This window comes from Stegostoma tigrinum, chromosome 18 (assembly GCF_030684315.1).
Source record: "Stegostoma tigrinum isolate sSteTig4 chromosome 18, sSteTig4.hap1, whole genome shotgun sequence".
NCBI classification, from domain to species: Eukaryota; Metazoa; Chordata; class Chondrichthyes; order Orectolobiformes; family Stegostomatidae; genus Stegostoma; species Stegostoma tigrinum.
Genome location: NC_081371.1, coordinates 59,252,627 through 59,277,573, shown reverse-complemented (window position 1 = coordinate 59,277,573; position 24,947 = coordinate 59,252,627). Strand labels below are relative to the sequence as shown.

Here is a 24,947-nt window from a genome sequence, read left to right as displayed (position 1 = left end):
ACAGACCATAAACCAAGCCTCACTATTCCGAGAATCGTACCAAATGTTAAAATATTCTTTTAAGGTATGCACAGCACTCCAACGTACCTGATTTTGAGACCAAGACTGACAGAAATCAGACCGGGTTTCTGTACTAAGCAAGAATTACTTACTTACTATCAGTAATTAGACTATAGCTATAAGTAAGAGATATAGACCACTTCCAAAGAAATACTGAATACAATCTGTAATCCCCTTATTAAAGTCCCCTAATAACACACAGACACACGGCAAATTAGGAAAATACAATATTGGTGGAGGTAGAAAAAAAAGAAACTGGAAAGTTAGTTCAGTACCTTTGCTTCTCGATTCCGATGCTGTGATGATCAATCACTGACTAGCAAAACCTTAGTGCTCAGTAGTCTTTACCTGCAAGTGTCCACTAGTTTTAAGATGCACATCATAATTCACTCATGTTATATGGTGACAGTAATATCAGCTGTGGCACAGAGAGCAGTGTCTGATTTATCAATTCAAAAGTTACAGAAAGAAAGGTAGCAGGCTTTCTTCAAATTTAAATGGAGTTTATTTTTACTGCAGAGAAAGCCTGCTTCTGCTAGGAGAACAATAGCACACCCTAATCTAGCATTGACTGCCATTTGTGGAAGAGTTCCAAACCTCTACCATCCTTTGTAGAACTATTTCCTAACATGTCTCCTGAATGGCCTGGCCCTAATTCTCAGACTATACCCCCAGTTCTGGAATCCCCAATCAGTGGAATTAGTTTATTATCTACCCTGACTTTTCCTGTTCATGTCTTGAAGACTTGAAGGCAGCACGGCTACACAGTGGTTAGCACTGCTGAATCACAGCGTTTGGGACACTTTTTTTCCCTCATGCCGGCTTCAGGCATCTATGTAGAGTCTGCACATTCTCCCCATCTGTGTGGGTTTCCTTTGGATGCTCTGGTATCCTCCCACAGTCCAAAGACGTGCAGGATAGTTGGACTGGCCATGCTAAGTTTCCCCACAGTGTCCAAGGACGTGCAGGCGAAATCGGTTAGCCGTGGTAACTGTGGAGTTACAGGCATAGAGTGGGGGCGTAGTTCTGGGTGGGATGCTCTGAGGGTCATTGTAGATGTGATGGAGCAAACGGCCTCTTTCCACACAGAGTATTCTGTAACAGCTAAGCAAGGAGAACAGTCCTAATCATCTTCAAAATTCTAGTTTGGAGACTACGCCCAGTCAAGGGGTCGGAGGGGTCCTTAGTTTAATGTCACATACAAAAACAAAATTGCATCGTTTCCTCGACTGCAGGGACTATCAAACTAATTGGGCTCAACTCTCTGGAAGGTTGCACAGATTTCTTTTTGGGGATGGAGACAGATTCCATCGGGACTTACAAGACAGCAGGACGTGTACTTAAACAGAAAATGTTGAAAATAGACTGGCATGTGGAATTACTTTGTACAGTTCTTTCAAAGATCCAGTATATACATGACAGGCCTAAAGGCTTCCTCTTTGAGGTTCTTTTTTAATTCTGAGCAATGACTGAGAGAACCTCAATCTATGTAACTCTGGATTAGACACTAAACCACCAGCTGCCCTGGTAGGATAAGAACCTGTGTCCTCACAGCATTAGTGTGGACATCTGCACGACTAGTCCAATGACATTAACACTACGATTTCTTTCTGAAGATACATTTGAGCTAACCATTGAAAAAGGCCAAAAATTCATACAGTTATACTGACATTGCTCAAAATGTGCAGAATTTACATTCTAAAACTTGTACTGCAAGTATTTTTACATTTAAATTCAAATCAGCACAAATATAACAAAATATCCTGTAGGCATGAAAGAATCCCTTGTCTTTTGTGACTAAATACTCAGACAATTGTACTAACAACCCTGAGTTATAAACAGGCATTCTCGCCTTACTGTGAAATCATGAATGAAACCCCATAATTTTAGCAAGTCATATTCCTTTGTACTTATCTTCAAGAAGTCAGTGAGTCATGCACAGCCTAAATAAAAGCAGCTTTCCTCCCAGCAAAGACACCACACCTGTTAGTTAATGCAGAAAGATTTCAGGTTTCCTGGTACATGCTAAGTTAGCTGCTCAGATCACTGCTCGCCCTCATCACGGCTAAAGGCAAGTGCTCAATTCAGTACTGTGTTTGTGCAATGACCGCGCTGCATTACAAACATACTGATTGACCAAGGAGTGACTCAACCTTCCTGATCTCTGCAACAACCTCAAGCCTTGTAAACCACTGGTATCTCTGCATTCATCAAGTTGTGGTTTATTATTGGTTAGTTCAGGTGGCTACATACGATTCAGAATGACAAAAAAGAGGGTTAGCCTTATTGAATACTTCACAATCTACTCAAATAATATTAAAACATATATTGAAAACATTTGAAGTTGAATACAACATTTCTGATCTAGAAGCATGGGAATAGGGTGCAGGAAAGCAGAGTTAAAGCCAATCAGATCAAGCTGGTTCCCTGACACTCCTTAGGCCAAGGAAACTGCCATCCTTACCTGGTCTGGCCTACATGTGACTCCAGACCTAATGTGGTTGAGTCTTAACAATTTGGACAGGTAATAAATGATGGCCTAGCCAACAACACCCTCATCCCGTGAATAAATTAAAAACAATTTTATTGAATGACAGAGCTGGCTAATTCCTATTTCTTATCATCTAGATCTTTCTCGAGGTGTATTCCCCCTCATAATCATTTGTCTCTCACTAATGGAGACAGGTGTCTAAGTTTTTTTTGTGGACAGCATCTAATTGTACTTTCCTCAGTGATTATACATCCATTCTGCAATACGGAGACTAGAACCATACCCAGTTCTCCAAATTGGGCAAGGTTTTCTTTTTGCATTGTTCTTCTAGTATATTCCCATTGAATCAACTTGATGCAGGGAGGCTGGATTTAAATCGAGATGGTATCTAGAGCCAGGTTATTCAACTGTAGCTGGGAGAACAAATGAGTACATACAGTATTGTGTTGTCATGTACAAAGTATTCCCAGTAAATTATGTTGGGGAGTTAAATCTATCTTGACATGTGAATGCAGCAAAAACCAATTGAGTTTGGCCCACACATCACACCATCCCATTAAAAAAAAATGCCAAGTGTAATTTATAGCATTGCACAATTTCTTTAATATTTAACTTGTATTCAACAAAATGTCAATGTGCCACAAATATTTCCAACACTGTGACCACAAAATAAATACTTTCGTCATCTGGGTAATGTAGCCCAACTGGAACTACGCTTCCGCGTGACAACAGTGAGGGAAGGTGAAGGAAGTATCAGTCCAAAGAGCTGCACACTCCCATCCAATGCACACTTACAACCCGATTAAAGCCCCCACTTAATCAGCAAGCCCACTTTAAACAAAACACAAAGCACGCAAACAAAAGAGCAAACCAGTAGCTGAGAGAGATGCGGCCCTGTGGCAACCTCAGACCAGCTCAGGTCACCAGTTTTTGTCACATGTGGGTCTTCAGCCTGAGAGAGTTACTCTTCTCACCAACAGCAGAAGCAGTTTTCACTGCGGATGCAAAATGCAGGGCTTTTGTCTTCAATCTCCTCGGTGGTAGACTGTCTTTAGGGTCACTGTCACTCTCATACACCCGCACCCTGGCCTCCCCATCTCACAATGATAGCACAGCTAGTGCTCAGGAAGGTCATTAGACAGAACTCTTGACAGTGGGTTCGTGAGCTCCCTCTCCCCAGAATCACACGGCAATTTTAAAATAGCTGTGCTCCTGGCCACATTGAGCATTTGGTTTCCCAGATACTGTTTCAGAGTAAATGAATAGCAATGCGTCTCCAAACACAGGACACAACATCTAGAAGGCCACCCACTGTGGAAATACAGTGTTTATCCAAGCTCAGTCACAGGCCTGGGCCCAGAGCAATTGGAGCAACTCAAGTCATTTAAAGGCCAACACATGCCTTTGAATTTATACAAGAACTCAGCACTGACCAAAATGGGGAGAGCAAGGGGAAGACATAGTGTACACGTACTGACTTGGAACTGTGTAGCTCTAGGTTAACTTTCAAAACCAAAAACTTTTTTTTGAGCTTCGTGGAATAAAAATTAATTTTAAACCCCAGTGCTGATGTTTTAACAATTTTACCAAAACTCTTTTCCCTACGTGCCATCTTACAAAATAAAAATGTTGCAATTATCTTTGCACAAAGTGTAGATCACACCACCAGTTTCTGAGTAGAACAGTGCCTCCGGCTGCTAGGATTCAGAGACGTGCTGAGAGCGGCCACTGCTTCTTGTCCCAAGCTGGGACTGGGCAATGTCTGCTAGCGCACTCTGTATCTTCTCCAACAGCAAGTCACCCCGGTAAACAACTTCTTCTAGTAGAGCTGCAGCCTCATGGTTCTCCTCTTCCAGCTGACGTAAGCTTGCAGCCTAGACACCAGGAGACACAGCATAGTTATCATCGTGCACCAGGAACATTTATGATATTTACTCCATGCAAACACTTTGAAACAAGGTGACCACTCATGAGCAAACAAGACATAAATCTAGAGTACAGATAGTAGGAACTGCAGATGCTGGAGAATCTGAGATAACAAGGTGTAGAGTTGGACGAACACAGGGGGCCAAGCAGCAGAGGAGCAGGAAAGCTGACATTTCGGGCCTAGAGCCTTTAAGTCGTCTTTCGGGTCTAGGCCCAAAACGTCAGCCTTCCTGGTCCTCAGATGCTGCTTGGCCTGCTGTGTTCATCCAGCTCTACACCTTGTTATCATAAATCTGGACTAGACCATTAAGCAAAGCAAATTAAGCAGCACCAAGGGAGTGCTGCGCTGTTACATAGGTCTCATTGACTGAATCAAACTAAAGCTCTACCAGCTGTCTTAGATGGCATTAAGAGATCCCATGGGACAAAGTGAAAAGAAGGGGAGTTCTCGCAGTGCCATGTCCAATATATATCCACCAAATTCTTTAAAGGGAGCTTTCTGTGCTTAATCTGCCATATTTTCTAAATTGCAACAACGATTACACTTCAAAAGCCTTTACTGGTGACGTCCAAAGGTTGTGAAAGGTGCTAGATAAATGCAAGTTCTAGCCGCCTTTGTTCCCTACATAATATCTTACCATAATACCTTTGCTTCACATCAGCCTCGAAGTATATTGCTTAATTGCTGACATTATGCAACAGTAGAGGTTGAACCACTTTGATCTTCGTATCTGAAATGTTTAGCTTTTATGAAGCAAGGAGCGCTACATATCTGTTTATGGCAGTAGAGCTTTAAACGTTTTGTCTAATATTGGTATTACTCATAATCCTCCTTTATCAATCTATAGCCAGTTTATACAGAACATAAGTAGAACTTGCACGAGATTTCCTTACATTCAGTTTGCCTCCTGGCTGATCTCCACATTGCATTATCTATACGACAGAGTATCAAAATTACACACAGCCTAACACAGCAACGACTGCTCACCTATTATTCTTGTAGTCTCCGACCTAGATAAGTATGCAGCTCAACAATACTGCAATTTTAAAATAATCACTTTGGTTTTCAAACCTTCCCAGGTTTGAATGAAAGAAGTTAAAAAGCCTCCATTTTTCTCTTGTATTTCTTATTAATCCTGGAGATGTCGAGCTAATTCTGGGAAGTTGGTAATGCTAAGCATTGACAATAGATTCTCTCTGCAAATCTGATTTGTGGACAGGGATAATGGGAACTGCAGATGCTGGAGAATCCAAGATAACAAAGTGTGAGGCTGGATGAACACAGCAGGCCAAGCAGCATCTTAGGAGCACAAAAGCTGACGTTTCAGGCCTAGACCCTTCATCAGAGAGGGGGGATGAGGAGAGGGTTCTGACTCTCCCGAAGCTCAGCGCTCGGTCGCAGAGGATGACCCCCTAGAAGAGGACCGCTCAGCCGGTCTAGGGTATATGACGTAGCTACAGTCCCCTGCTAGGCCAAACCTCCAAGACTAGTTGTAGGATGACGTAGGGAAGTCAAGCTCCAAGACTTCAGACACATCCAAGTCAGGCACTGCACGAGGCAGTCTGCCGTTCTTTTGTTTTCATAATCATCTTGCCGCACCTCCATTTCCCACCTACTAACCTCATCCCGCCTCCTTGACCTGTCCGTCCTCCCCAGACTGACCTATCCCCCTCCCCATCTACACTCTCCTCTCCACCTATCTTCTCCTCTATCCATCTTCGGTCCGCCTCCCCCCCTCTCCCTATTTATTTCAGAACCCTCTCCCCATCCCCCTCTCTGAAGAAGGGTCTAGGCCCGAAACATCAGCTTATGTGTTACTAAGACACTGCTTGGCCTGCTGTGTTCATCCAGCTTCACACTTTGTTATCTTGATTTGCGGACAGGGATAGGTTACACTCAGCTACACGACAGGTGTTTTCTTTTAAAGGGACAGACAGCTATTACAACAGAAAATTCTGTTTGAGGGACAGCATCTTTCATTTTTCAACATTTAATCATTGGTCCTTGGTCAAAGCATGGATTTAAACACTCCGTTTTGGTCCCAGCCCATGTTGAAACTCGGAAATTGCTGCAAACAACAAGTGCTCTGTTTACAGATGCCCCACCATAGTGATTGGATTGAATCAATGTCCTTTGTGCAGTCATGTGCAAAGATGAGTTAGGATCGGAGGAGGGAGGTGAAGAATCTGTTCTTTCTGTTCCATATGCAGTTCATTTACATTATGTGCACTTCCGCACACAGCCACGTTGCACCTTCACCTCCAAAATACGTATACAGGAGGTTCTTCATCTTGTGAGTAACGTCAAAGCCAAACCCTTCACCACCTACCATATGTCAAGGAGCACAAATCTCTTGCCTACGGTCTCTTCAATCATTCTGGCTGTCGTCTCATTACTTGCAGAAGAACTTTTCACAAACAGTGATACACAATTCCATCGTCTCCACTTACATTTCCTCTTGTATATCACAAAATCTGAAGACAGGGAACATTTCAATGCATGCGCAATCTGCACCTTCCTTCTTTGCCTTGGGCTCGACCATTATGCATCAGCTCTATCCCTAGGATCTGTTTCTGCACATCTCCCAGCACTCTACGTGATGTCAGGAAACCGCTGAGCTTCTACCTGGCAATGTAGAAAATTGCCCAGGTATGTTCTGTACACAAAAAAAAGAGCAGGACAAATCTAACTCACCCAATTACCACCTCATCAGTTTACTCTTGATCATAGGACAAGTGATGGAAAGTGTCATCAACAGTGCTATGAAGCAGCACCTGCTCAGTGATGTCCAGTTTGGGTTCTACCAGGGTCACTCAGCTCTTAACCCCATTAGAGCCTTGGTTCAACATGGACAAAAGAGATGAATTCCAGTGATGAGCTGGGAGTGACAGCCCTTGATATCAAGGTTGCATTTGACAAAGAGTGTGACATCAAGGAGTCCTAGCGAAACTGGAATCAGTGAGTATCAGGAGCAAACTCGTGGCCTTCAAGTTCCCCTCCAAGCCACATGCCATCCTGACTTGGAAACACATCGCCATTTATTCACTGTCACTGAGTCAAAATCCTGGGAGTGCCTACCTACAGGCATTGTGGATCAATCTACAGCAGGTGTATTGCCACCACACAAGATTGGCAATAAATGCTGGCCAACCAGCAATGCCCACTTCTCTTGAATGAATAAAAAAAACTCAAATTTCTGCAGAATATTAAATTTAGATGACACCTTTAATTATCTCAAACAATGAGGATGTGAAACAGAAATGGGTCTTCAATGTTATTGTGTTGTGAGGTGTATCAGTTAAGAAAATGTAACAGTACAGATTACACCGATAAAATACAGTGGACATTGTATCTGAGTGGCTTCCCAAGCTAAACTCCACAGCCCACAGTGAGGGCCACCAGGGACTAGAACAGTACTCTCATTTGCTTCTTTAGTAAAGAATGAGAGCCAGGTTTTTGCAGTGTGTCGTTTTTCTCTTTAGTAATGCCACAAAATCTTTGAACAACTACTGAATAAGTGGGCTAGGCCTTGTTTTGTACAAATTAACCAAAAAGGGACTGTCGTGACTCTCAGATAAAGGGTTCCTGATGTGGGTCTCCTCCCCAAGAACAAAGATTTTCTCATCTTCATCATGCCAATTCCTTTCATAATTCTAAAGGTCATTAACATGCCACCTCTCAGTTTTCAGTTTTAAAAAGAAACAGAAAAGTAAAAGCAGGCCCAGTATATTCAGCTTTTGCCAGTAAAGATCTGAGCCTTAGCCTGCACCATGAACTATAAACCTGCTGCTTGCAACTTGATTCCCCTTTTGCTTGCACCGTGACAAACCATACAGCAACTTTACGACACTTTCTTTTTCCTCTTAGCCAGGAATTCCCTACATCCCAAGAGAATCAATAAATTACAGAAGAGTGCCATCCAATGGTCTGGTGAGGAAGTGCCAAGCCTCAGGCCCATTAGCTCATTTACCAGTTACTACAAACTGATTTCAAGTCAGGACTCTATTTGCAGCACCCAAAATGCCTGGCACCATCCAGGACAAAGCAGCCCACTTGACTGACACTACATCCACAAGTATCCACTCCCTCCACCACCAACACTGAGGAGCAGCACTGCATACTATCTACAAAATGCATTTGCACAAATTCACCAAAGATCCTCAGAGAGCACTTTCCAAACTCATGACCGCTTCCATGTAGAAGGATAAGGGCAGTAGATACATACCCCTCCGAGCCACTCAACTTCTGGGCTTGGAAATATATTGCTGTTCCTGGATTGCTGGCTCAAAATCCTGTAATTCGCTCCCTAATGACACTGTGGGTAAACCTACGGCACATGGGTTGCTGCAGTTCATAGTGATGGCTCATCACCACCTTCTCAAGGGGTAACTAGTGTCAGGCAATAAACGCTGGCCCAGCCAGCAATTCCCATATCCCACAAATTAATTTAAAGAAAGGAGTTTATTTTGGTCTTCGCGTGTTTTCTCAGACAACTTCTAGTGAAATCAAAACCCATCAAAGTAGCGAATGCTGTTTTAAAATATAGCCTTGCAAATGAATTTTGAGACCACAGAAAGCTAGCAGGTAACATGGAAGACAAATGGATGAATAGCCATGACCAGGAGGCTGGGACTAATATCCAATCCCAGAATCAGGACCAGCTCAGCTAAGGAAAGGTGACAATTAATTACCCAGTCATACTCCTCAACTGGAGGGGAACATGGGAAGATGGCAGGATGACCACCTGAGGCTCTGGGAACTTCACAGACATCACTACCTGCAAATCCTGAAGTGTAAAATTCTGTCCTTGCTATTTTACAACAAACGTAGTCTGCATTTGTGAAGTAAGAACAAAAACTCAGCAGGGCAGACAGCATCTGTAGAGGGAAGCAGAGTTAGCATTTGGGTCGATAATTTTTTTTAAAAACCAAAGCTAATGAGCAGCTCATTATGTAAGTTTGATTTTTTTTAAATATAAGAATGGAATAGTGGAAACATCAAATCCATACAAGAGCAAATACTTGAGAAATTATGAAAGGCCTTTTCAGACTAGGCTCTCCTGATCCAGATCACCATGGCAGGTGACTTAATATAAAAATACATCCATTCGCCACATAGGCAAGTATTTTTTAAAAATCAAATAGCTGTAAAAAGATTACAGAGATTGACTTGATAGCGGTGTACAAAATGATCGGAGGTATAGATAGAGTGGACAGCCAGAGACTCTTTCCTAGGGTGTAGGTAGCTATTACGAGGGGGGCATAGTTTTAAAAGTGAGTGGAGGTAGATGTAGGGGAGACATCAGAGGTAGGTTCTTTACTCAGACAGTAGTCAGGGCGTGGAATGCATTGCTAGAGAGGGTAGTGGAGTCAGCCTCACTAGGGGCATTTAAGTGGCTATTAGATAGGCATATGGATGACAGTATAAGGTAGGGGTGGCGGTTAGATAAACCTTAGGTTTAGGGTAAAAGTTCAGCACAACATCTTGGGCCGAAGGGCCTGTACTGTTCTATGTTCTATAATCTGTGGTTTATCCATATGCAAAAGAATGATGGAAATAAAGATGTGCATTTCTATAGCAAGCTCTAGAGTGTGAATATGACCTCCAACATGAGAATGTGCCCTCAGGCACTATGTTACGGACTAGCCACTCAAAGTCGGACCACAGCAAGCAACCAGTCAAGGCTTCGGCATAGGGTAGAACTGAAAATGGATTAACTCTTAAGAGATGTGGCTGGATAGTGAAACTAATCCGAATGCAAAATGGAAAATGGATCACCTTAGCCAAGAACGCCGTCTGCAAGTTAACTGACATCAACGTGGTAGGACAGATATCAAACAATGACGAGTCAGGATACGGAAAGGAGATAAAGGGCTTGGGTGCCATGGTGCAATGATGACAAACTGTCTCTCAATGTCAGCAAAACTAAAGAACTGATCGTTGACTTCAGATAAAAAAGGAGAACACACACCCATCTATATCAATGGAACTGAGGTTGAGAGTTTCCAGTTCCTTGGAGTGACAATAACAGAGGGCCTGTCCTGGACTTGCCACATAGATGCAACCGTCAGAGCAACAAAACAATGGCTCTTCCTCAGTTGGTTCAGGAAATTTGGCATGTCCAGAAGGTCCCTCACCAACTTCTATAGATGCACCATAGAAAGTACACTGTCTGGGTGCATAATGGCCTAGTATGGCAACTGCTCTGCCCGGGACTGTAAGGAACTCCAAAACGTAGTGTGCACAGCCCAGGTTATCACGGAATCCAACCTCCCTTCCATGGACACGGTTCACCTCTCACTGCCATGAAAAGGCTGCCAACAAAGACCTATCCCACCCCAGTAACGCTCTCCTACAACCGCTTCCATCAGGAAGAAGATACAGAAGTTTGAACGCACATTTATCGGATGAACTGCCAGAAGAGGTAGTGAAGGCTGGTACAATTATATCATTTAAAAGGGATCTGGGTGCATAAATGAATAGGAAGGATTTAAAGGGATATGGGCCAAATGCTGGCAGATGGGACGAGATTAATTTAAGATATCTGATTGGCATGGATGAGTTGGAATGAAGGGTCTATTTCCATGCTCCAGATCTCTCTGACTCCAAGTTATTACTTTTTTTCAAGCGGAAGGAAACTGAAGGAAATTGCTGAATAAAAACAAAGTTGCTGGAAAAGCTCAGCAGGTCTGGCAGCATCTGTGAAGGGAAAAACAGAGTTAACGTTTCGGCTCCGACGATCCTTCCTCAGAACTGCTGTTCCAAGGAAGGGTCACTGGGCCTGAAACATTAACTCTGTTTTTTCCTTCACAGATGCTACCAGACCTACTGAGCTTATCCAGAAACTTTGCTTTGGTTTTTGATTTATAGCATCCACAGTTCTTTCGGTTTTTAATGAAGGAAATCGCTGTCTATAATTGCAGTTCCTGAGTTGGCCACTTGATGTTGCACCACGACAGAGCTTGAGTTAACAGCCATTAGCTCCTGCCTGACAGAGGGATCTGGTGCTCACTCATGACAGACAGAAGCTCACATTGAGGCCTGGCATGGTCTACACACTTCTGTAAGAGGCAAATATACATCACCACCACAAGTGGCATTCAGGGGAGAAAAACCACAAAACCTCAAAAACAAATGCTGCAATTGTAGTATAGCCACCCACACAAAAAAAACCTCAAAAATACTGCATAGATGAGAAATAGAAAATTCTAGAAACACCAAGTCTGACATCTGTGCAGAAAGGAGAACAGTTTCAGGCATAATCTCTTATTAGAAATTCACGTATGACATTATTAAGATTAAAAAATATGGTTTTTGATATATAGTTAACTTGAAACATTTGGTTCAACCAGACTATACTGGTGTTTGCATTCCATGAGTCGCTTCTCACTTTGCACTGTTTACCCTATCAATATATCCAACTCCTCTCACGGTCATCTAGCTTCACTGCTATTCATTCTGGACCACTCCCCGAGTGAATACATTTCTTCTCTTTCCCACTTGGCAACTTACTGGTTTGGTTTCCCCTACAAATGGAAACATTATACTCTAGGCTACTGAACTCTCCTGCAATTTCAAAGGCATCTATCAGATCCTATCTCAGTCAATTTTTTTAAATCAAACAGAACCACAGCCAATTATCTTTCCTGATTGTTATAACCGCCTGGATTTCTCTAATGTACCAATCCTATAAGTGACTGCAATGTTATTTGTGGGAACTCTGATTTAATAGCCTCAAGCATGGCAACCAGCTGTGTGACCCACTTCATTTGTCATAATCCCATCAACTGCAGAGAAATGGAGATGCGCCACCTGCTTCAGTTCCTTGTTTGACCCAGTCACAAGACCTGAAGACACAGGAGAAGTAGTGGGCCCTTTAGCCCATTGAATCTGTTCTGCTATTAAACGAGAACATGATTGAACAGATAACTGTCAACTCCACTTTCCTGACTTTTCCCCAATACCCTTCATTCCTTTATTGATTATAAATCTGGTTATCTCTGCCTTGAATATTCTTAACTAGCCAGCCCTCTGACATAGATTCTCTACCTTCTGAGAAGTAATTCCTCCTCAGAGTCTCAAATGGGTGACCCCTTATTCAGAGATTACACCCTCTGGGTCATTGGCTCATCCACAAGAGGAAACAGCCTTTCTGCTTCGAGCCAGTCAAGTCTCCTCAGAATCTTGTACCTTTTAAAAAGGTCTCTTCCATCACTGTAACAAGGTCAGGCACGTGGACCTAAGAGTACGAGTTCCCTGATTGGACCAGGTTAACAGTAACAATCAGGGAGCCCTGGCTGACAGATATAAACATGAATGTCAGAGATCCTGCGGAGCTGGATCAATGTCAAGACCTCTCTACGTGTAAATAAAGGGCGAGCTGATGATAGGCTACTGGCTTCTGTAGAGTTATTTCAGTCTCCTCGCAATCTTCTTAACTCCATTGAGTACTGGCACAACCTACTCAACTCCTAAGAGAATCTCTCTATGCCTGGAAGTGGCCTAGTGAACGTTCTCTGGACTGCCTCCTGAAGGCAACAAACCTGCTCATGATATCAGACCACTCCTAGGATAGGGCCTTATTTAGTTCTGGGAAGACTTTGCGAGTTTTATATTCCCTTCCTTTTGAAATCAAGGCCAACAATTCATCAGCCTTCTCCGTTACACACTGATTTTACATTTGATTTGATTTATTGTTAAGTGTACCCAAGTACAATGAAAAGCTTTGCTTACCAGCAGCACAGGCAGATAATGGTAAGCAAGCACATAGAGACCACAGGGTGTTTGGACAGAGTGAGACATACAAGGCTACACTGTACAGGGGTACGTAAAGTGAGATCAACATTATTTGAGATAATAAAGTGTGAAGCTGGATGAACACAGCAGGCCAAGCCGCATCTCAGGAGCACAAAAGCTCTTGAGCTCCTGAGATGCTGCTTGGCCTGCTGTGTTCATCCAGCTTCACACTTTATTATCTTGGATTCTCCAGCATCTGCAGTTCCCATTATCACTCAACATTATTTGAAGTTAGAGAGTCCATTCATCAGTTTAATAAGGGTGGGGTAGAAGCTGTTCTTGAACCTTCTGGTGTGTGCATTCAAGCTTCTACATTGTGTGCCTGACAGAAGAGGTTCTGGAAAATATTACCAGGTGGGAGGGGTCTTTGATGATGTTGGCAGCCTTTCCACGGCAGCGGGCCATGTAAATGGAGCCCATGGATGGAAGTTGGCTTCTGAGATGGTCTGGGCTGTGCACACCACTTTCTATAGTTTCTTATGGTCCTGGGCAGACCAGTTGCTGTACCAATTCACCATGCACCCCGGCAGTGTGCTTTCTATGGTGCATCTGTAAAGGTTGGTGAGGGCCCTTACAAATGTGCTGAATTTCCTGAGCCGCTTGAGGGAGCAGCAGCATTGTCATGCCTTCTTGATCATCACATCTACATGGGAAGTCCAGGACAGGTTATCAGCCACTGTTATTCCTAAGAACTTGATGCTCTTCGTCCTCTCAAACCCCATTTTGTTGATGTAGATGGGGCAGTGTCCTCCTCATTTCTTTCTAAAGTGAATGATCAATTCTTTTGTTTGGCTGGCGTTGATACATGCTGTCTTTCTGTGATTCATGTTTTCATGTGATACTAACTACATTCTGCAACCCTCACAGAAGCGGCTGGGAAAATCACTTTGTAGTTAATTAACGAGCAACTCTCACTTAAATTTTCGGTACTCACTAATACTGTCTCACTTCAGTGAAGTGTTCCAGTGGAAAAGTTTGCGCTTCGGTTTTTTGTTTTAAAATTGCAGTTCACTGTGGCACTTATTCAGCAGAATCTTTACTAATGTTCAGTCAGAGGAACATCACAAGCGGCTTGCCTCTTTTAAATTGTTCTCAATTTGAATTTAAGAGCCGGGCTGTCATCCTGCTCTCCACATGTAGCTGCTGGCCATAAACCAGGCACTTCCGTCGGGCCAACCAAGTACAAAAGCCTGGAGAGGCAAGTCACTAGACTGCTTGCTGAGTTTGTAGTTGCAGGCTTGGCCTGCACTGGCACAGGCAACGAATGGGTATAATGCTCAGCAGGGCAAGAAGAACATAATGGTGCTTTCAGTAAAACAAAGAATGGGTGAGGGCCCCTCCAAAGCACTCAGACAAACAAACAAGGGACAGGAAGGTGCACACCTGGAGCATGCAAGTGAGAAAGTATGTTTCTCCCATCAGCCAAGTGTTAATTCTGTTTCTCAAAGCAAGCACACATTGCATCATACGTTTTAACCACAGAGCCGATTTGTTATGAAACAGGATGCTCTCTGCACTGTTTCAACTGTTTTTTAACAGCCAGGACAAAAGGAAATTCATATTACTTGCCTTACATTTGACACTTTCTACTCGCTTATCCTCTCAACCACTGCATTTTGTTTGACCTTTATTAAAGTTAACTTGTTGCTACCCAGAATTTTCACACTGAATGTACACCAAAAATAAAGTAAAACTTGTTTTAGATATGGCATCTTAAGGTTTACCATAACGACTACAAAACTTCAGTGTGCACAAAAATTATCTTGTGCTAAAGACAAGATATGCAACAACTGAAATCAAAACGTACATCACTCTCTACTAATGCAATCATCACCCAAGATGTTGCTGGAAACAATCTGAAATATGGTCTCATTAAGCAAGCATCAGTGATCCAGATACAACTGCTTAACTGCATCCACCAAGGCCGGGGGGAAGGGGGGGGGGGGGGGGGGGGTAAAGAATTGTTTCATTTATACTGTTTCACCGGCTAGTCTAACAATAGCTGCTCAGCCCTAGGGGCCTGAAGGGGATGGTGAACTGCCTTTAAGAACTGCTGAAGTTCATTTGGTGTAGAGGCACTCAGAGGCCAGTTAGGCAGTTTCAGGATCCAGACTCCGTGACAGTGAAGTAACAGTGATATAGAATCCTTAGCATGGAAGCCCATCAAGTCCACACCAACCCTCCAAACAGCATCCCACCCAAACCCACTCCCCTACCCTACCCTATCCCTGTAAACCTGTATTTCCCATGGTTAATCCACTTAGCCTACACATCCCTGGACAATGAGCAATTTAGCATGGCCAATCCATCTAACCTGCACATCTTTGGACTGTGGGACGAAACCGGGGCACCCAGAGGAAACCCACACAGACACCAGGAAAATGTGCAAACTCCGCACAGACAGTCCCAAGGCTGGAATCAAACCCAGTTTCCTGACGCTGTGGGACAGCAGTGTTAACCCCTGAGCCACTGTGCCGTCCCAAGTCAGGGTGACACATGGGTCATAGAGGGCAAGTTACAGGTGGTGCTCAAGTGTATCTGCTGACTTTGTCCTTCAGAGATTGCGGGCTTGGAAAGTGGAAGCCAAGAACCGGTGAGTTCCTGTCGTGCACTGGATAATCACAAGCCCATGGAGGATGCAAGATGGGTGATGGGCCAGGAAAGCCTAAGAATAATTAGGATTAGAGGTAAAACAATGGATGACTGACAATGGGTTAGTGCTGAACTTGAATTTAAGAGTCAGGCTGTTATCCTGCTCTCCATATAGAACCATGATGACAGAGCAGATCAGGACCAGACAACCCAAAGGTGGCAAAGGTCTGGCTCAACTTCAGAGAACTGTCAGGAGAGATGGAAACACTGACTGGAGAGCAGGGATTGTGATAGACACTGCAGTTTGGTTTTAGCCCTCACAAAACAATGTCAGGACATACTTTCTCATCAGAAACAATCAGAGATGATGGAAGGGTAAGGGCAAAGGTTGTAAGATAGAGTTATGAGCAGCTGGTTACACGTGGAACATGCTGTGTTTCCACGTGATATCCCTGGGGTGAAACAGACAGAGGAACAGTGTCAATACTGTTACTGGAAACTCCAAAGGCAACAGTCATGAAGAAGTTTCATAATACATTACTTCCAATGGAATGTGGACTCACAAGTGGGGGAAGTGGGTTTTAGCTTTCAGTTCTGTAGACGTGACTTTTTAAAACAGACAGCCAGAGAGTAATTTGGAACAGTGAACAAAAGACAATCTTTCCAAGAAAGCTCGTGACTTAAGTTAAATGACTGAGTCAGCCGCACAGGGAGTTAATCACTGAACGTGTACAAACTTGACTTCTACGATCTATAGAAACAGATGGTTAGGTGCTGTTAGCAGGTTAAGTTCAGAAGAAGTCATACTGACAGATTGGCAGCATTTAATTAAGTAGAAGTCTCCAAGCTATCAGAGCTGAAAATAAATTCAGAGTGGGTCAGCAGTTGGCGGTTTGGACTGGGGATGCCAGCGGCAGCCAATGAGAAGGCCACCCATACTGATCTGCGGTGGACAGCCCTCGGAGAGACACTGCGATGTTTGTCTTTCTAACGTTGTTTCTTGCTTTTCTGACCTATGGTTAAACTGTGTGGCTGCAGTGTGAGTTTTTTTTTCATTTCTCTATACTGTAACTAAGAAATGTACCTAGGCACCTTTGTACCCAAGATGGTGCTGTAAGTGGAAACTTATAAACTTTTCACTGTTTTCACAATAAAGCTAATTCTAGTCAACTGTCTTAAATTATTTCAGCAGTCCAAGGAAGAGAGCTGGAAAGAGTCAGTGAGTTAAACTTGTATTGGGCATGCATTTGACAGAGCAGCACCTGGTAAATGTACAGAAAGTCAATCGAGTATGAGATCTAAAAGTGAAGATACTTCCCTGGGGTTAAGTATCAGCCAAAGATATTGCTGGGATAATGATGGAATCTTTATATATACACCTTTTCCCCTCTTTCGAGTAACAAATTTACGTTCATTTGTTAAAGTACATGAACAAGCCCTTATGAATATGCTCAGTGATGGATCACAGTAAACAATGCAAAAATCAAAATGATGACCTCTCAAGCAAAGTTCCAGTCTAGGATCTGACAGCTCATACGTAACCTTCCAGTGGGATCTTTAAATTGTACGAGTTGGCAGGTGCGTCTTCACCATGAATCAATAGAGAGGAGTGGAACTGAAGGAGTGCACTTCCACAGAGCTGGCCAACAGATGGGCAAGTAGTGAGGAAGCTGGTGTCGCCAAATACGTCCAAAAGGAGGATGAGGTATAGTTTACCATGACCACTGACTTCGGTAAGACCACAAACTCAGGATCACAAATATGAGAACCAGGAACAAGTGCAATTGACAATTTAAGGGAAACTTGGGTACCCATATTGTGGTTTGGCTGAACAACAGATCATTTTAAGGTGAAGCAGCACAAGCACAATGGAAGGACTAGAAAGATATGCTGATGGGTCAAGGTAAAGAGGGGGTGAGAGGAGACTCACATGAGATGTTGGGCATAATGGTCTTTTGCTGTGCTGTAAATTATGAGCAATGACCTACTTCAGCACATACAATTCAAGATGGAAAAGTGCAAATCCTTCCTATATCTTATTCCTGGAACTGACTAAATACACCATGTCCACAAACACTGTCTGTACCCCAACAATAGCTTTCAAAGACTGAATGAAACAGGCAGCTCTTATTGTGATATAAACTGTGGAATTTAAATGTATAATATCTTAATGTTATTTGATGAGTTTGAATCTGTTTTTTGTGTACGTCTAAAGTTAATAGTTAATTTGAAGTATTTTTGTAACCGTGGAGAGTTCTAGAAAACAGTTTTTGAAGCCTGGCTACAGAACAAATGAGCTGTTTATGCAGATATGGACTTTTGTTTATTTTAGATTGTGATCCAGCAGAGTAAAAATGGGGCCACAAACATTTATCAGAGAATTCTGGAATTTGCGTTTTTTTTAAGCTTGGAGATACACCCATAACAAGAAACTTTTAGCTTCATTTTTGACTTTGTGCTTTTAAGGTTTGATAGATCTTTCAACAGCATAGCTGTACAGAGCAGTGCTCCTGAGACACGAATTACAAGAGTTCATGAAATGGATGACCTTTGGGTGAGAAGTTAATGTTAGTCTTGACCAGAAATGTTGGGGTAAAAACCCAGAAGTGTTTATTTAAGCCGAGTCCCCACAATTCCAATCTAAAAAAGTTGAAGTCATACAGGGCTAAAGAACAACATGGTAGCTCAGGGGTTAGCACTGCTGCTTCACAGCATCAGGGACTAATGTTCAATCCCACCCTCGGGGACTGTCTGTGTGCAGCTTGCACATTCTTTGTCTCTGCGTGGGTTTCCTCGGTGTCCTCCGGTTTCCTTCCACAATCCAAAGATGAGCAGTTTACGTAGATTGGCTAGGCAAATTTGCCCATGGTCTGCAGACTAAATGGATTAGCTGTGGGACATGCAGGATTACAAGGATAAGGAAGGGGTGTGGGTCTGGATGAGATGCTTTTTAAGAGGGTCGGTGTTGACTTAATAGGCTGAATGGCCTCCTTCCCTTCCATAGGGATTTTATCATAATGTCTTAAACCTATACAAATGTTAAATAACGTTTGCATTGTGTATATTTTAGGAACTGTATCAGGAGAAGTCTTTTGGGAACCTTGTAAAAATTGTTTTGTTTCATTTGCTAAAAAGAAGTGTTTTGAGACTTCTGGGATCATATTTTCACTTTGCATTTTAACCTTTTGAATTCATTAAAGTTAACAGCTTGGATTATTATATTTTCTCTTTATTCCTTGTGTCAGTAAAGCAAAATTGCAAGCATATTTTCTGGCAAAAGGTTATATTTTGTTAAAACCAAAACAAATAACAAGCTAACTTTGTGTTTGTGATCGGATTTGTTCAGGAATGACATCAGCTGGAATCACATTACCTGCAATGCCGCTGTTGATTCTTCACTCGGTAACGAGTCGACGAGTACATCAATATCTTTTGCAGTCCGTGCTATCAGTGCAGCAAAAAGTTGTGCATATTCTGGAGGTAAATTGTAGAGCAGGTGAGAAAAGGATTTAAAAATCACAGCCTGACAGGAAAGACCAAATGAAGGGAGGTGGAGGTAGGGAAAGACTGGAATGATCAAACTGTGCTATTAGTGTAGTGATTTGCCTCAGACAACAAAACTCATGTCCCCCAAGTGACCTAACAATAAAAAATACCAAATGATTTTATAACCACTTGACTACTTACTGGGAAGAACTATGTAGAATCTTACAGCAGAGGCGGCTATTTGGCCCACTGTGAATAACTATTTTAAAGCACCAACACAGACAAAGTGTTGAACAACCCTACATATTGCCCACGGGCAAATGTTTTCCGTCAATTATTTATCCAGCCCTATTTTGGGCAGTGCAATTCAAATCATGACATTTAAAAAAAACATGTTCCCTGCTTTCTTTTGCCAAGTACCTTCTATCTGTGCTTTTTGATTATTGACTAACTTGTAATCTCCCACATTTCACTTAGAGAGATGGACCTTGATACAATATCTCATTGAAAAACAATTTCTCTGACACGGCTCCGCAACTTATAAAAACTCAAGCAAATATGTCTCCCAAATGAGCTGACATTAATGCACTTTACGATCTACAGAGGGACTATTCGGCAATGTAACTTTTTTCTTCCAAACAGGAGTTAACAATACAGATGCTAAGGAATATTCTGGAGTAACAGAGTTAGGGTAGATGAGCAAAAGAAAACCCAGAAAGGCAAATTTGAAATGGAATGCCAAGGTCAAAGGAAGACAGTTTTAGGTACAAAATTGGTAACTGACAGATCTCCAAAAACATCTTGCATTTTACAAAGCAAAGCTTCCTCTAAGTATAGCTTGGTTCCAAGCCAGGTGGTGAAGTATAAAACTCGTAACTAATATTTTTTTATTGATGATGGATTTATTCAAAGATTGCAGCATCACCTATGTCCACTTCCTACCGACAGACCCGACATCCCAGCAGTCTCTAACGATTTTACACTACGAGTCAAACCAAATTAAAACCTGACAGGCCCTTAAAAGGGACACAGTATCTCTTTTTAAGCAAAGTAATTAAAATACGCCTTGTCTATTTTAATAGATTTACATACCATAAACACCAAGGCACTTTATACTTAACATGATCAAATAAAGGTACAGTGAGTCATTAAGGAGACATTGAGGCAGGTGGTGAGGTAATTTAGGTTATTATTGCTGGGGGAAACTGGATTTCAAGTTAAGTTGATCAGAGACGCTGGATTCAGAGACAATTCCAATAGCTTATTTTGGCAAAATAAGGACAATTTCAGACATTCAAACGTCTGGGGAAATAGTGGCATAGTGGTCATGAAGTTGGACTAGTGATCCAGAGGCTAAAAAGTTATGGGTACACCAGTTCAAATCTCACCGAGGCAGCTGGTAGAATTACAACTCAATTAATTAAAATTGGAATATAAAGCTGGTCTCAGCATGCTATCTAGTACTGTAAAAACCCATTTACTATAAATAATTCTGCTATCATGACGTGCCTGGCCTACATGCAACTCCAAACCAATAGCAAGGTCGGAAACTCTTAACTGCCCTCTGAAATGATATGCAAGCCACTCAATTCCAGGGAAATTAGGGATGGGCGACGTATAATCAGGCCTTCCTGTGACACCCACCGCCAATCAAACAATAAATTTTAAAAACTAACCTTCAGTTGGATTAGATGGCTGGTCTTTGTTTATGGCAGTCTGAATATTTGTGAATGAAGCAGGAGGAGCACACTGCTGTAAGACACCGATGGCATTACAGAACTGGTCTGCTAACTAGAGAGAAGAAAAGAAGGCTGATTTAAAACAACACAACTATTTTTGTTGGGCAACGGTATTTCTCGTCAAGGAAAAAGATGCAAGAATGGGGCTTTTCTTTAATTCACTCATGGGATTTGGACATCGCTGGCTAGTCACATTTATTGCCTGCTCCTTGAGAAGGTGGTGGTGAGCTGTCTTCTTGAACGGCACGTGCTGGAGGTAGACCCACAATGCTGTTCAGGAGGGAGTTCTCCAATTTCAAACAAACGACAAGGTATTTCCAAATCAGTAGGTGCGCAGCATTGAGGGGAACTTACAGGTGCTGGTGCTCCCGTGCATTTATTGTCCTTGTCCTTCTAGGTGGAAGTGGTTGTGGGTTTGGATGATGTTAAGGATCTTTGGTGAATTTCTGTAATGTATCTTGTAGACAGTATATACTGCAAAGCAGTCCATATCCAAATACATCAAGATCTAGACAATATCCAGCTTGGTCTGACAAGTGGCAAATAACATTAGTGTCATCGAAATGCCATGCAATAACCACCACCCTTTGACATTCAATAGTGCTGTAGTCACTGAATATCCCACCATCAACATCCTCGACATTATCATTGATCAGAAACTGAACTGGACTGGTCACATAACACACTTGCAGGTCGGAGGCTAGGAATACTGCAAAGAGTAACTCACTCCCGACTCCGAAAAGGCTGTCAACCATCTACAAGGCACAAGTCAGGAGTGTGATGGAATATTCCCCACTTGCCAGAATGAGTGCAGCCCTAACAACATTCAAGATGCTGGACACCATCAGTACAAAACAGCCGGCCTGATTGGCACGACATCCACTCAACCAATCATCCTCTTTGGTTATTTCATTGAAACTCATGCATAAGCATCTCTTCTATCATTTAATTAGACCTGCCTTTCAGACTATCACAAGCATTTCTTCCTTTGTTCCCTTCTCTTTTACCATGCCTCTGAAGTTGCCTGAAATCGTTTACATCTCTCAACTTTTGACAGCTCTGGTGAAATGTCATCAACCTGAAACACTGACTTAGTTTTTCTTTTTAGTAATGATGCTGGGCATTGACAATCTCCAGTATAAGAGAGGGTTTTGTTTATGTACAGTGATGACCTAATTCAATGGTGGAATATTCTCAAATGGATTTTTCTATCCCTAGCAAATTATAAAGCATAGATCAAGGCAAGCAGTGCAAATTATGAACAAGTTTGACAGTCTAATCACAAGGTTGGCTCCTACCCTTCATACAAATTACATAGGTTATTTGTTGACAGCACACTGATGTGTGAAAGATGGAAGACAAATTTAAAAATGAAACAGAACATGTGGGCGTGCAAAGATTCTAAACAGCAAACTGTTCAGTAAACAGTGTTTACTCTGATTCAGTTTTGTAGCTCACCTGAAAACACATCAGAGCTGAGTGGAAACAGACTAAATTACACTTACTTACAGACAAGGAGCAGACCATTCAGCCCCTCAAACACGCTCCACCATTTAACATGATGGCTAATGTGATTGCAACCTCAAACCCAACTCCTACCTCAAGCCACCAACCTTTCACCCCCTTGCTTATGAAGAATTTAATGTCTTCTGCCTTATAAACTATTCAAAGACTCTGCTTCCACTTCTTTTTCAGGAAGCGATGCTCAGAGACACTCCACCTCAGGGAAAAATAATTCTCATCTTTTGTTGAATGGGACACCCCTTATTTTTAAACCGTAACCCCTAGTCTAGATACTCCCACAAGAAAAAACATCATCTTCACATCTACCCTATTAAGATTAAATATTTGATCAAGTCACATATTCTTCAAACCTCCAGCTGGTACGAGCCTACTGTTTCCAACCATTCTGCAAAACAACCTGCCATCCCAGGTATCGGTCTTGTGAACCATCTATAAAATGCTTCCAATGCATTTGCACCCTACCAGAAGTAAGGTGGCTAGTGATGAGCACAGTACTTCAGATGCAGTCTAGCTAGTGCCCTGAATAATAAGCATAATCGCTCTACATTTGTTATGTTCAGTATCCCTTGCAACAAAAAGAAAATTCTATTAGATTTAATTACTAAATTAGCCATCGTTAAATGCTGAAGCATGCTTCAGTAATTGACATTACAGCCTTTTGTGATGCATACACAAGGACACTTAAGTCTTCTGCAACCTCATGCCACTGAGATACATCTATTTCTAAATATTCCTTAAAAGGGACAATTTTCATTCCAAGGTCTTTACCTTGATACTCACATCTGAAAATTCTCACCATATTTCAGAATCTGATTAGAACCCATCACATTCAGCAAGATCTCAAACACACAATATCTCGCTGCGTTGAAAATAGCTTGACAGCGTGCCTCAAATAGCCTGTCCAATTGAAGGAAGGGGAGCACCACACCGTCAAGGGACCGCTGCTGTGTATTTTATAAAGACTGATCAGGGCGGCACAGTGGCTCAGTGCTTGCACATTGTGTGAGTGTCGAGAGAGACAGACAGTGAGAGTGAGAGTGGGGTCGTCCTCCAGCAGTCCAAAGATGTGCAGGTTAGCTGGACTGGCCATGGGAAATTGCACGTAGTGTCCAGGGAAGGGTGGAATAGATGGGTTGTCGTGGGGGTGCGAAGACGGTCTGAGGGTCAGTGTGGACTTGTTGGGCCGAAGAGCCGGCTCCCACACTGGAGGGAATCTATGATTCTAAACGCAGACGCTGCGAATCAGGAACAAAGACAGAAATTGCTGGAAAAGCTCAGCAGCTCTGTGAAGGAAAAGGCAAGAGTTAACGCTTAGGGGCAGGGGGCCCTTCCTCAGAACTGGACCCGAAACGTTACCCTGCACAGACCTACTCAGCTTTTTCCAGCAATTTCTGCGTATTTGATGCTGTATTAAACGAACCCCAGGCTACAGGAGGGGAGCGGCCTTCAGCCGTTGCGGGTGTTTTGGCCCTGGTCGGCATCTTGGTGGGCACGAAGACTGACCGCCCCGCAGAAGGGCGCTCCCCCGTCCCCATAACCCGCTGGGCGGGAGCGGCGCTATCACATCGGGCCCACTGCTAACCCCGGCCTCAAGTCGGGACTCTGGCCGCTCGCCCTCACCGAGTTCACGGCGTCCTGCAACTGCGTGAGGCGGTCCGCCATCGTCCAGCAAAAAGCCAACAAACCGCCCTGGCATTGGAGGAAGCTCGGGTCTACTCCCAACCAATCGTTCTCCGCTTTACTGCTAGGTGGTAGAACTGACCAATCAAGTGTCAGGCCACCACGACGAGCGGCGCGGAGCTACCCAGTCAGAGCGGGCGACCGGATAACGTAGCCAATCATCTGGGGAACATTGCGGGTAAGACGACCAATCAGTAGCTAGACTTCGATTCTCCAATAAGAGACGGGGACATTAAACCAATCACAAGGGCTATATTCACAGTCTACCCAATCAGAACCACGGGCAGCCACAGGATGGTGTTCGCATTCCCCCAATCAGCAATCAGCTTGGTCAGGTCTTATTAGCCACAAATGAATCACTGAAAGGATTGAGAGACTATCCCTGAAGATTGAATGATTGATGATTGAGTTGTTGATTGATCGATTGTCACATGCACCGAGATACAGTGAAAAGCTTTGTTTATGAGTACATGCCGATCATAGCAAGCAAGGGATGTACATATCCTAAAGGCTCAGATAGGGGTCTACAGGGTACATTGCGCAGAGATAATGGGAACTGCAGATGCTGGATGAACACAGCAGGCCCAGCAGCGTCTCAGGAGCACAAAAGCTGCTTGACCTGCTGTGTTCATCCAGCTTCACACTTTGTTAC

General features: G+C 43.0%; 2 protein-coding genes across 2 annotated transcripts in view; both read right to left on the bottom strand.

The window, feature by feature from the left end:
- Positions 1 to 2,117, bottom strand: part of LOC125461130 (serine/threonine-protein kinase 38-like) — a 77,381-nt gene extending 75,264 nt beyond the window's left edge. The window contains exon 1 of the mRNA XM_048549557.2: positions 2,044 to 2,117. The gene's annotated coding sequence lies outside the window, so the exon portion shown is untranslated. The remainder of the gene's footprint in view (positions 1 to 2,043) is intronic.
- Positions 2,118 to 3,127: 1,010 nt separating this feature from the next.
- On the bottom strand, positions 3,128 to 24,337 carry med21 (mediator complex subunit 21). Its single transcript, XM_048549354.1, has 4 exons — positions 24,236 to 24,337; positions 21,029 to 21,143; positions 19,240 to 19,340; positions 3,128 to 4,425 (listed from the first exon to the last, which is right to left on the bottom strand). Exons 1-4 carry the CDS (start codon positions 24,275 to 24,277, stop codon positions 4,249 to 4,251), a joined length of 435 nt encoding a protein of 144 aa, XP_048405311.1. The 5' UTR covers positions 24,278 to 24,337; the 3' UTR covers positions 3,128 to 4,248.
- Positions 24,338 to 24,947: the final 610 nt, after the last annotated feature.

What these genes read in the sequence shown, in the direction of transcription:
- med21 (XM_048549354.1), bottom strand. Translation starts at nt 24,277, where the DNA reads ATGGCGGACCGCCTCACGCAGTTGCAGGACGCCGTGAACTCG. An exon ending in TGCAGGACGCCGTGAACTCG is followed by an intron (nt 21,144 to 24,235) that starts GTGAGGGCGAGC and finishes TCTTCTCTCTAG; the next exon opens with TTAGCAGACCAGTTCTGTAA. An exon ending in GCCATCTAATCCAACTGAAG is followed by an intron (nt 19,341 to 21,028) that starts GTTAGTTTTTAA and finishes ATTTACCTCCAG; the next exon opens with AATATGCACAACTTTTTGCT.